Source organism: Heptranchias perlo, chromosome 7 (assembly GCF_035084215.1).
Source record: "Heptranchias perlo isolate sHepPer1 chromosome 7, sHepPer1.hap1, whole genome shotgun sequence".
In the NCBI taxonomy this organism is placed as follows: domain Eukaryota; kingdom Metazoa; phylum Chordata; class Chondrichthyes; order Hexanchiformes; family Hexanchidae; genus Heptranchias; species Heptranchias perlo.
Window position 1 is genome coordinate 75,398,027 of NC_090331.1, and position 13,553 is coordinate 75,411,579.

The 13,553-nt window shown below is 42.4% G+C and overlaps 1 protein-coding gene across 1 annotated transcript in view; it reads left to right on the top strand.

Annotated features, from left to right (window-relative positions):
* Nucleotides 1-774: 774 nt before the first annotated feature.
* Nucleotides 775-13,553, top strand: part of iqca1 (IQ motif containing with AAA domain 1) — a 189,280-nt gene continuing 176,501 nt past the window's right edge. Inside the window, exons 1-2 of the mRNA XM_067987925.1 lie at nt 775-1,064; nt 12,124-12,451. Coding sequence (XP_067844026.1) covers nt 1,054-1,064; nt 12,124-12,451 — 339 coding nt within the window. The 5' untranslated portion in view covers nt 775-1,053. The remainder of the gene's footprint in view (nt 1,065-12,123; nt 12,452-13,553) is intronic.

Genomic DNA, 13,553 nt, shown 5'->3' on the forward strand with positions numbered 1-13,553 from the left:
TCATGAATGACACAAGTTATAACAAAGCCTTTTTTATATTATCTGTGTTTATCCACTGAGGAAGTTAATTCACCTTATATTTCAACATGGAGCTCAACAAGTGGCAATTATTTGATTCATAACTAAGTGTATGCACAATGTAATGTTTCATTTATTCTATAGGCATATTTATTTTAGCTTATATTTTCTATCTTTTAGGTTATATTTTCTATCAAAACAAGCCACCTCCTTCTCTTCCTGGATAGCTTTCCTTTTCAGTGGGGTTGGAGGTATTGGATGATGGTTTTATTTGTTGTGCTGATTTTTTCCTGAATTTGCTATGAAAAAAACTTGTTCTGCATACTCCACCCTCAATAAAGTACACCACTACTTTAATATAAATAAGAATGCACAGTAACACTGACAGCAGAAGACAATGGCCAGTCCTTTTTTTCGCAGATAGGCAGACTCCTTACTTGATATTGCCCCTCAGCCCAACACTTGTTGGCAATCACGCAACCCTGTGATTTGTGCAGCAAACTTCGAAAGAGGGCTTTTAACCAATAAATAAAGCTGCTATTGTTCATCTATAACCACAAACTCACCCAGAGACAGCCTGGAGGTTTCTTTTTCCTTCAACCTACACAGTTTAAATTATCAGGCCTAGTACAGCGCTTGGTTACCATGGCGACGTTAGATCCGTACTCTATAGTGCGCATGCGCCTCACGGTAGCGCCGCCGGGTTCCGCACTACGCATGCGCCAGCGTCCTGGTTGCCCTGGAGTTGAAGAGAAGGGAAGAAAAAGTGAGAGTCATTGAGCTCTGAAACTGCCAGAGATACAGAGAAACCAAGTTACAGCACGGTCAGCACACACGCACAAAGTCATGCCACACAAGTAAGGCAAGAAAATTATCAAGGATCCAGCTGAAGAGCCAGCCTCAGCTCCAGTGCAAGTCACTGAATCTGGTACTGGGTGGAGGATGGAATCAATGAGACTAACAAGCGTGTAAAACCGACGTCTTAGCCGTTCCAAGGAGAGACCAGGCAATTATAAAGCTCGCACTACAGCAATAATGTCTAACAGGTAAGCAAGGAGCCATTTTATAAGTTTACTTAAATATATTGACTATGTATCACAACATATTGGGAGAGAGGAAACAAGGGAAATAGAGCATTTCAACTGAATATACCGAATTGCCACCTATATCTGTATACATCATTGGAGATATTTGAATGTAGCAACTGAATTAAGACTAAAACATTGCTGCAGGGGCTAGCAGAATTGTAGCATGTTCAATTATTGCATTATGCTATTATTGTTATGTTCCTTTTGGACATGGATTTTCAGCAAAGGGTGATTGTGCTTTTATCATCAGAATTGCACAGTAATTTCAATTGCATTGCAAGAGACCAGCTATATCACATAATTGCTTAGAATATGTTGTGGAATGCAAGTAATTTGTCATGAGAATTGCAAAATGTAATTAGTGACCTCAAAATACAAGTAAATGGTGTGCAATGGATTTCCTAGTTTAGCATTAAGATTCCAAATAGTTTTTCTTTTCCTTCTGACATAATGCATTTCAACTAACCATTCAAAGTAAAAACAGAATCATCTAAGACTAGTAAGAATGCCTTATTCCTCTTTAGTGTTATAGTATTTAGAACTACTGTACCTCTACAGTGAACTCTTCAAATTTTGAAAAAACCTTCAAAAGCCAGTAAAAATACTTTATAATGTATAGCATTTATTATGTTCCTTGTATTGGTCAGTAATAAATCTGACTATTGCTGCGTGTCAAGCTACTGCATTGCTGTTTGTTGAATCACTTTGTGATACTACTGTCCACTATGACACCCTTACTGACAAAAAATATATAAATGGTAAGTAGAGTGGAAAGATGGCTCATTGTGGAACTGAGGTGCATACAGTGTGCAGGTCCCAGGCTGATTTCAGCTGGGGTGGCATTAGGGATGGTACAATTTGCTTTAGCATCCCTAAAGCAGAGAGGAGGAAAAAGTTCATCCCCTCTTGGTAGATTGAATGTGAAACCTATTGGAAAGTAAGAATGTGTGGAAGTGCATGAGGACAGGATTGGGTTCACGTGTGTTGCACTTTTATTTTTATTCGTGCATGGGATGTGGGCGTTGCTGGCAAGGCTAGCATTTATTGCCCATCCCTAATTGCCCTTGAGAAGGTGGTGGTGAGCCGCCTTCTTGAACCGCTGCAGTCCGTGTGGTGAAGGTTCTCCCACAGTGAATGGTCAAATAGTCTTCAGATATTCACTGTCCTGGCTTGCAAAGGAGAGTGGGCCATTTGAACAAGGTAACGGTTAGTGGGATCCATTGCACTGAGCCCCGGCATGAATCACTACTTTCAGAAGAGGAGGGGAGCAGTTTGGGGAGGGAAAATAAAGAAAATACTAAGAAATTCTTTAGTTTCTATACAGTACATACAAACATGGAAAGGACCAAGTTCATGTGCTAAATGATCTCAGCTGGGGCAGTGATAGAACCACTACAATTGGTCTCAGCAAGGATTCCTCCTTTAATCACTATCCAGTAACTCTCCCACTGGAAGTGCGCTTATGTGGTGAGTACAATAAGGAGCTAAGCTGTGATCCCACCTGATGTCAAATAGCCTACCGACACTTAAAGTTTATACATGTACTGGAGGGCAATCAGCAGTCATTGAACTGTACCAGGAGAATGGAGAAAAACAACAGGATGAAAAGGGTTCCATATATTACACTTGTAAAATACATTAAAATGTGTTCCCAAACAGTAACTTGGCATTGAAATGACCATGTGTCCAATATCATCATAGCCCCTTGATATGTTGGTAAGTTGTAACACATTGCAGACTGTGTTATCCTTTCTGTACACTGAGGCATAGTGAAACTTATATATTCAAAGTGGAGTTTGTAGATTCAAATTGCAGTTTTAATATGGACATTGTATGGTGTTTAAAGAAAAAAGAAAGAAAGACTTGCATTTATATAGCGCTTTTCACAACCTCAGGATGTCCCAAAGCGCTTTACAGCCAATGAAGTATTTTTGAAGTGTAGTCACTGTTGTAATGTAGGAAACGCAGCAGCTAATTTGCGCACAGCAAGGTCCCACAAACAGCAATTTGATAATGACCCGGTAATCTGTTTAGTGATTTTAGTTGAGGGATAAATATTGGCCAGTATACGGGAGATAACTCCCCTGCTCTTCTTCGAATAGTGCCATGGGATCTTTTACGTCCACCTGAGAGGGCAGACGGGGCTTCAGTTTAATATCTCATCTGAGAGAGTCATTCATTCATTTATTTCTCTTCCAAAGCAGTTGCTGTCAAGGCTGGTCACAAAAGATCAATCACTCTTACCATCTGTAGCCTATCAAGTTGCCTGTACAATGGCTAGCCCACTTCATGTTTCTTTACATTATTAAACACTGCTGCACAACAGAGTGCGTCTGTTTACCTAGTGTTTACAAAAGTATACAGGATCCAGGTGGTGGTTGCAAAGTAACTAATAATAGGCCTGCAGAACTGCCATTGTAATGTAGATGCAAGTATTATAATCTATATACATGTTTTATCAATATAAAACTGTTGTTCAGTGTCTCATTACCATCACTATCTGAATCCCCATGTATCTACATAGAAATTCACAATAAAATGAGCAGTTTCTTTCAAATGTATATTTTATTCGCAAGCACGAACCAAGTATCTAAGTGCATATCTGAATTGTTTAAATTGTCAGAAGTATGTATTGTGCACCTTTTATTATACTTTGCCTTTAAAGTTTTTATTAGATTTTTTCCATCCTCCTTTGAAAGGCGCTAATTTATGATGAGATAAAATTCTATGGACACAATCGTTCTTTTTCCTTCAGTCACAGATGGCTGCCCTGCATAGTGGGATGATTTGTAAATATTACCTAGTTCATTTTCAGAGTGCTGAGTTACTCAAAAATGATGTGGGATAATGTGGGAACGCTGCATGATGAATCATGCTCCACAATTTCAGCACTAAGCTGAGCACTGCTCGAAAGCAACATAATATATTGCTATGATTCCCCCCCAGTCAACACTGCTTTTACACTTTTCATGTCAGGTAATGAGATACAGCATTGAAGGTCACATAAACAGATTTTGTGAGCCATCTTTTGGAATATTCCTTGTAAGGTCAAACCTGCATGCCCATTTATAGGGCTCCCAGTGTTGAGTTTAGCTATGGGGAGAACAATCCTATCAGAGCAGCATTCAAATGTCACTACTAGTGGCTTACAGATTATCTATTCTATACCTATGATAGGCAGGTTTTTTTTATTTTGCTTCACATATACACACTTATGACTTGGATAAATGAATAGAGAGACATATATCCAAGTTTACTGACGACACCAAGTTAGGTGGCACAGTAAATAGTGTGGATGGGAGCAGAAAGTTGCAAAGGGACATTGATAGATTAAATGAGTGGGCAAAACTGTGGCAGGTGGAGGTCAATGTGGGGAAGAATGAGGCCATCCACTTTGGACCTAAGAAAGATTGATCAGAGCACTTTTTAAATGGCAAGACGCTAGGAACTGTGGATGAGCAGAGAGATTTGTGGGTCCAAGTACAGAAATCACCAAAATCTAGTGGACAGGTACAAAAAATAATTTAAAAGGCTATAGAATGTTGACCTTTATCACAAGGCAGGCTGGAATACAAAGGGGTGGAAGTTATGTTGTAGTTATATAAAGCTATGGTTAGACCTCATTTAGAGTACTACATTAAGTTCGGGGCACTGCACAAGACCATCTCTGACTACTTCCCTGTATCCTTCACCACCCATGACCCCCTACTCCCTTCTAACACAACTTCGTTCTGTGTCCACCTCTAGAAAAAACTTCCCCCAAGTTGATTACAATTACACTTTCAGACTCCCAACTAGTTAGCCTTCAGCTCTCCATTTGTCAAGATACCTCTACTGTTGATTTGTTCAATCAATCTATCACCTCCACTTTTGATACCCTGACCCTTAACAAAGCTTTCATTGGCTCCCCCTCCCTTGCCATTGCCTGAGGCTGAACCAGACTGTTCGCAACCTCAGCATCCTATTTGACCCTGACCTGGGGTTCTGACCCCATTATCTTTCCACCACAAAAACTGCCTAATTCCCCATCTGTAACATTTTCCCTCTTCACAACTGCCTCAGCCCGTCTGCTGCCAAAACCCTCATCCATGCCTTTGTCACCTGTAGACTCGACTATCCCAAAACTGTCCTGGTCAGCCTTCCATCCTCCAGCGTCCGTAAACTTTGGTTCATCCAAATTTCTGCTGCCCATATCTTATCCTGCACCAAGTCCTGCTCAACCAACACCCTGTGCTCGTGGACCTACATTGGCTCCCTATCCCCCAATGTTTCCAATTTAAAATTCTCATCCTTGTGTTCAAAATGCCTCATAGCCTCACCCCTTCTTTATCTCTGTAACCTCCAATGCTGGCCTCTTGTGCATCCCTCACTCCCTTTGCTCTACCATTGGCAGCTGTGCCTTCATCCATCTAGACCCTAAGCTGTGGAATTCGCTTCCTAAACCTCTCTGCCTCACTGCCGACCTCTCCTCCTTTAAGACCCTCCTTAAAACCCACCTCTTTTTCCAAGCTTTTAGTCCCCCCACTCAATATTTACCTCTTTGGCTCATTGTCAATATTTGATATGCCACTGTGAAGTGCTACGGGGCATTTTTCCATGTTAACAGCGCTATATAAATGTAAATTGTTGTTAAACTTTTGGATGACAAAATAAATGCCCGAACTTTTAAAAAGGGAATGGTCTTTCGTGGTTTTTGGCGTTCTATTGCACGTGTATTTAGGAAGACAATACATTATGTCTTTTTATGTTATGTTAAGTAGCATTGTAACTGCTGTGGCATGACATTATAGAACTAGGATTTTGATTTCTCCCCTCAGCCCGCCCTCTGAGTTCTTGGTTTTAGTCATTGTGGTGAGGCCAGGCTTTACCCCAAAGGGAAAGAAAGAGAAAAAAAAATCAATGAAAGATACATCCTCAGGCCATTCTCACTTTCACACATAGTGCTGTGTTTAGACTGGCTTTGGCAGATGCCTGGGAGCAGATCACTCACCCACCCTCTTCATCCATGATTTTGAACACAGTCTCGGGACACCAGGAGAGAAAAGTAGAAACAAGTGGAAGGAGTTTATTCTCAACATAAGTAGTAAAACGAGCATTAATGAAGCAGAAGGAAGTATTAACTGTTTGGGGTGCTAGTAGTGCTGACAAATTAAACGCCAAGTAACATCCTTAAAGTAAGTTTTAAAATATTCGAAAATAACTGTTTATGTGTTAGTTCGGGAAATATTTTTATATGTACTAATTTAGTCATATGTAAATAAAGAGCCAAAGAATTTTTTTTACAAATTCAGCAATCCATATCAAGCTTCAGTCAGAAATGAAATGCCATTAAAGATTGAATAACAAACAAATATTTACTTGCCTGTTGCCATGGCATTTTGAGAATTTGAATTCAGTTTAAAAAATCTGGAAATAAAAAGCTGGTATCAGTAAAAGTGACCATGAAACTGTCGGATTGTCATAAAAACCCAACTGGTTCATTAATGTCCTTTAGGGAAGGAAACCCTGGTTCGGCCACAACTGGAGTGTTATGACAATTCTGGGCACCGCACTTTAGGAAGGATGTGAAGGGGGTGCAGAAAAGATTTACTAGAATGTTTCCAGAGATGAGGCACTTTAGTTACGTTGGTAGACTGGAGAAGCTGGGGTTGTTCTCCTTAGAGCAGAGAAGGTTGAGAGGAGATTTGATAGAAGTGTTCAAAATCATGAAGGGTTCAGATAAAGTAAATAGAGAAACTGTTCCCATTGGCGGGAGAGTCAAGAACCAGAGGACATAGATTTATGCAGTGAGTAGTTATGATCAGGAATGCACTGCCTGAAAAGGTGGTAGAAGCAGATTCAATCGTGGCTTTCAAAAAGGAAGTGGATAAATACTTGAAGGGAAAAGAAATGCAGGGTTACGGGGAAAGAGCGGGGAATGGCACTAACTGGATTGCTCTTACAAAGAGCCGGCACGGGCTCGAAGGGCCAAATGGCATCCTTCTGTGCTGTAACCATTCAATGATTCTATGAAACCTGCCGTCTGGCCTATTTGTGACTCCAGTCCCACACCAACGTGGTTGGCATTGCCAGCGACGCCTAAATCTTCAGAATTAATTAAAAAACTACTGGCAACAGTGCCAATTGTAAGCCTGAATAGTTTCTATAGCAACAGGATACACAGGTTATTCTACTTGCTGATGGCAACAAAGGACAAATCTCCTCATCTGTAAATCCCTATGGAGGAGAATGTAGCAGAAACCTATTAGGAGGAATATAATGGATGTTGGAAGGATATGTGTGAATAAGGAATAAGAGGAAGGGATTACAGCAAATTGATCTTATTGAAGGGTTCAGATAGCATCCTAATCAACTCAATTAGTTTGTAGTTGTGCACACCTGGATGAGAATATTTACATTGAATCATGCCATCCATTTCATTGCATGTACTTTGACATTTATAGAGCAGTTTCAATTAATTGTTTTTTTTATGTTTGAGCACCAGGCAGCTCAGTAGGGTAAATGCTGGTCTGGGGTCCGGGGGTCTTGAACTTGAATCCCAGCATATTTCACTCAGCCTTTCATCTTTCTTTCAGGGCACGTTTATGATTTTGCTAGAAATACTGAAAAGAATAAAACTTCATAAATTCATTTATGATATTGCTGTACAATGGGATCCAAGGGCTCGATTTTCCCACTCCCGAGCGGGTGCGTTCGTGGCGGGATGCTACTTGAAGTAATTAACCAGGTACTTCAGGTCGTTTACAGACCTGATTGACCTGATATTTTAGGAGGGGTGGGAATTTCAGATCAACTGAGACAGTTTCCCGTACTGGGGGAAATAGTCCCAGTTGAAATGGACGTGTTGCAGCTATCAGCCTGTGGCAGCTGCAAAGGTCCATTTGACAGGTGGGAGGGGGGAGACCCTCACTCATTGCAGGAGGCTACTCTGTTACTTTGGACAAGTTTGGCCTCCACCACCCTCCTCCTAACAATAAAATTCACCAACTTGCACAATTACCCCGGTGTCCAGACACATTTACCTACCTTGCGGACCTCCTTAAATGTACATCTTCCGGATGGGGGCCGCCGTAGCTGCAGTCATGACCTCCTTGGAGGGCGAACAGCATCACCAGCCTCGCCGGCCACGCCATCCACCTCTGACACGTGGAGGCTCCACAACACAGTGCTGTGACACATCCACCTGCACAGCAGGAGCAAGGGCAACCGCAGAGAGAGATGCGTCTCAGGGGGCACTACCCTCGCCACAGGGTCCACAGACCGAGGCTCAGCTTCCTGGACCTCTCTGAGCAGCAGTGCACATGGAGGCTCAGAGACACTCGACATGTAGTCGTGGACATCTGCAGCCTCCTTCATGCCGAGCTGCTCCCGGCTGGGCCGAGCACCATCTTCCTACCTGTCGCTGTCAATGTCACCATTGCCCTGCCCTCAACAACTTCTCCTCCGCATCCTTCCAGGGTGCCACCGGGGACATCGCCGACGTCTCTCAGTCGTCTGCACAAAAGAGCCCTGCAAATACACCTACACCCACTCTGCAGTGACACAATGGGTGGCATCAGTTGTGGGTCTTCATAGTGATCCTCAGGAAAGGGCATTATTGCACAAACCAGACAAGATTCGCAAAGACGTGGCAGTAGTGGTGACAATATAATATGTAATGTGAATTGATCAGAAATTAAATATAAGTAAAAACCATGACAAACCCTCAAACACCCTTGGGCATCCCCTTCATGCTCACGACACATTTACCTTATGCTTCCTACTGCACATATGTGATGCATGCCCTGTGGCTGCAGCACAGGTAGTGGCAGGTTGAGTGAGGCTGACCGTGAAAGAGATGCATGAGAGGGTGAGTATGAGATAGAGCCATGAGATTGTATGAGGATTGGGTTGAGTGGTAGTGGTGGGATGAGTACTGGCGAGGTGAGTAAGTGCAGGTAAGATGAGGATGAAGATGAGCTTTGAGTGGGTGTGAGGAATGATGTGATAGTGTTGGCAGTGCAGAAGGAGATGTGGGGTGGGGGCGGTGATGTGGCAGACGGAGTGTTGGGGAATGAGTAAGTGTACTCACTTCGGCTGACCCACTTAGGTCATTGAAGCGCCTCCTGCACTGTATGCAGATGGGCGATATGTTGGTGGTGCAGGTGACCTCCTCTGCCACCTCGAGCCAGGCCTTCTTGGTGGCAGAGGCAGGCCACTTCCTCCCGCCCGCCGGGGAGAAGATCTCTGTCCTCCCCCTCCTCCTCACCCCATTCATTAAACCTGGGAGCAGCCTTCTTCCTGGGCTGCTCCATGCTGTAATTTTTCCTATTTTCTGCAGCATCAGTCAGTGGAGGACTGCCCCTTTAAATAGGGCTCCTCCAGCTGACAGCCTATGCTGCGCATGTGCAGTCCGCCCGCTGCGCAGCTTTCCAGCGCGAAAGCTGCAATCGCGTGCGGAGCACCCCGATTTCACTGGGCGCGTTACCCACGCGCCCAGTCAACCCCCCGCTACCAACCCGCCGCCCTCCTAATATCGGGCCCCAAAAAATTCTTGCTCCTTGATGTGGAACAGTGATACTGGTATACTAGGGAATATGGTAGCCAGCCAGTGCAGAACATTGGACTCTTGCTGCTGGTTGAGTGATGAGCTCAACAAACAATGTAATATCATCACATCACATTTATTTTGTTGCTTTATTCAGCAGCCTACAGGTTTCAAATATTGTACTTATTGGTTCATATACAGCCTCTTCCTCTCCTCGGAAATACAGAATTTAATTTTGAACAATATTTTCACAAAAAAGAGGCTAATGTTGAGGCATAGAGCTATCTGCAAAAATACTTCTGTAATCAATTATAAAAATACTATAACTTTAGTAGAACTTTACAACTGGCTTCTTCAGTTCTGGGCTGGGGTGGGGGTGGGTGGGGGGAGGAGGGGAGATCTATACACTTGTGACAGTTTCTGAGCTAATCACTTTCAAGCAAACTTAATAGTATAGCAGGGGAAGGGTAGGCATTGACAGAGAAAACTAAAAAGGTGAGAAGCACAAAGCAGTGAAAGAAAAAGGCAGACAGACAGAAACAAGAAAAATAAGGGTCAGGGGATAAAAAACAAAGCAAGTTTTGAGTGCTATATGTCACTTGTTCCTGTAGATTGAATCTTCTTCCTGTATTTCCTTGGTGATTTCCTGTTTGCAGACAACTTGGGTGGACTTTTGTTATGCCTGATTAATGGGTGTAAATGTGGGCGTGACTCATTGGAAAAATGGGCAGAGATCATTTACCCCAATTTTCTGTGCATTTCGTGAATTATCCAATTTTCTGGTCAGGTTAAGTACTGGTCCCAGATGTGCCGACCACAATTATATTTCAATTATAATTTAGATAATTTAGACATAATTTAGATATCCACACAATTTCCTGCAATTTATGCCAGTATAGTGCTGTCACCTATTCTTCCAGGATTCCTTCCCTGCAATTTACAACCGCCCCTCCCCCTCCCACCCCCAAGGTGAGCTGTCAACACCAGGCCCAATATGGGCTGAGAACCACACAACATAAATTAAGCTAATATAATGACATGCTGCCTGACCAATGTCTGATCGTAAAATCTAATCCCTTGTATCAAAATATCTTGGTAGTTTAACTGATGCACTCTCACCTATGTGTGTATATAAATATACAGCAAAAATACCAAGAGAATACAGGGAAAATTTGGTAATCCATCTCCATGCTACTGTAGCCATTGTCAGAACAAAAAATCTTTTCTTAAAACAGGTCAGCATACTGGTATATGTTGAGCCACAATGTAGTAAGACATGAATTTGCATCCATGGTTCCCCATGTGATGAGTTTCTAATGTAGATCATGTCATCAGGAGAAAAGAATAAGTGGAAGCTACAAACAGGGAGGACAGCTGGTGAGTGAGTGGTCCAGGTCACTCTTGTTCTCCTCCTGCAGTCAGACTGTTGACCAGGATAAGCAGAGGTATGGAAATGACTCTCCTGTCTGGCCTTTCAATCAGAGAATGGTTAATGGCGCAGGGTGATCTAAAGACCAAAAAATAAATAATCCCAGGAAAACCTCCTCATGAAAGCAGTAAAAGTATTCCTAAATTATTGTAAAAAGATAATTTATAAATTGAAATGGATAGGGAATGAATGTTACTTAATGTTTAACATAATGGGCCGGATTTTGCTGTGAGCAGCGCCGTTAGTTGGACTTGCACTTCCTCATAGACTTTCTATGGGGTTTTCCACGGCAAATTACTGTAAGTTAGAGATCCAAAGAGCACGTCGCCCTCTAGAGGGCATCTGGGACCTGTGTGAACAGGGCAAGTAACTGTGCGTCTCCTTAACCAATCAGATTGAAGAATTGTTAATGAGCAGTACAGAGTCTGAACCAGGGAGTATAAGTTAGAATAGTGAATTCAATGTCAAATCGGTACAAAAAGCGAAACAAAGAGAGGGAAAAAAAATTGGATTAAGAGAGAGATAAAAGAGACAGAAAAAAAATGTATTTACATTTAAAAAAAATCTCCAACATTAATTAAAAGCTGAAGGAATGAGACTCCACACATGTAAAAGTTAATTTTCAGTGCCAGAGAGGTTATTTGGCAGTAATTAAGACTTACCACATCATTAAAAGGATACTTAGACTGGAATGGACAAGCCTTAACTTTCTGTGGCAAATTTAGTCCATATCTATGACGTTAGTGCAGGAACTTCACACCACTCCATACATTTGAACGGGGAGCCAGACAGGGAGAAGCCATTTTCGAACAGTTTATGGAGGGGCAGCGCATCTCGGTCAGCAACTTCCGGATTTTCGCATTTAACTGTGCATGTGCGCTCGCCAGAAGTTGCTGTCCGATTTGCGCATAAATAACGGTGAGTGCTGTTAATCTCACCATTATTTTCATAGCAAAATCCGACCTAATATATCTGACACATTTACTTTAAAATGCAGTGTGACTCATTAACTTTTTGTGTCTGCTGTTCATATCATTATCCATTACTTTCTTGTATTGCAGAACTTACAATAAGATGTGGGCTGACACCCATGAGGCCCTCCATTACCTTCTGAAACAAGAGATCCCTGCCCAGGTTGCCAAACCACAGACAGACCGCTTGATGATCTTCCAGATGCTGACAACATTCTACATTAAGTATGTGCAGATTTTCCGCAGTATGGAAACTCTTTACGACCAGATTGTGCATCCTCAGAAGCGAAGGGTTATCCGCCATGTGCTGGATGGAATTATGGGCAGAATCCTAGAGATGAAGAATGAAATGGTGAAGCTGGAATTCTCGGAGTTTCACTATTACGATGATGTCCTGCAGGACCTCAAGCTCACCCCGGTAAGTATGGTTCCATCATGGATTTAAAGGCAAGGGAAAGAAAACAATATGGAACAAATGAAGTAGATCTGACGCTGGTTTAAGCGACAGGCAATTGACTAAATCCCTTTGATTGCTGCAAAAGCCTTCTGAATTATTTATTATGAACTGCTAGCAAATCAGAGCCTAGATTGTACTGCTTTTGAGATTCAACGCAGGTCTTAAAAATATAGGCTTTCAACAAAAATTATGCTCATTCATATCATTTTTGTCTTTTTAATGCTGCTGTTTATCATATTTGCTTTCATCATATGAACCCTGATGGTGTATTGTGTTTCTAAATTTTATTTCTAAAATTGGCACTTTTTACTTTTGCTCCTGAAATTGCACAATACATCCTGTGACAGGCATGCACGTAGCCCAGCGTTTCCCAAACTATTTTGGCTCTGCCCCACATTATCGAAGGCAAGCACTCTCGCGCCCCCCTTTAAATATAAACATTAGATATTCGTCGATAACTTACAAAACATAAAACAAAGCTCAATAAATCACAAGTATAAAAATAAAACATACTGTTTTCCTAATGGTATGGCTCCTACCCTACAGGTCTTTATTGTAAAGCGGTGTTTCCCAAACTGTGGGGCGTAGCCCCACCCCCCCCCCCACCTACCCCACCCCCGCCCCGGCACGAAGTGGTGGGAAAAATAACACAGGTTCAGAAAAAAGCGAAGTTGAGGTGTGTCCCAAGGTGAGCATTTTGCTGTGCTCCCTACACCCTACACATGTAGCAGTTTGGGACATTGCCTTAGATTGCGATAATCCACTTACGTGGCACTCTGCCTCCCACACACACAGCCCATTTGCTGGAGCTACGTCATTGCCATTTCGTAGGACTTCCCCGGTCACGTGAGTGGATTATCGCAATCTAAGGCAGTGTCTCAAACCGCTACACGTGTAGGGAGCATGGCAAAAGTGTTCACTTTGGGACACATCTCAACATCGTTTTTCTGAAAATATTTTATTTTTCTGACCTTTTTGAGCCTTCCTTTAGAACGGGGGGTGTGCCCCTCAGTTTGGGAAACGTTGGCGTAGCCAATCACAGGAACATGATAAATTGCTTTCT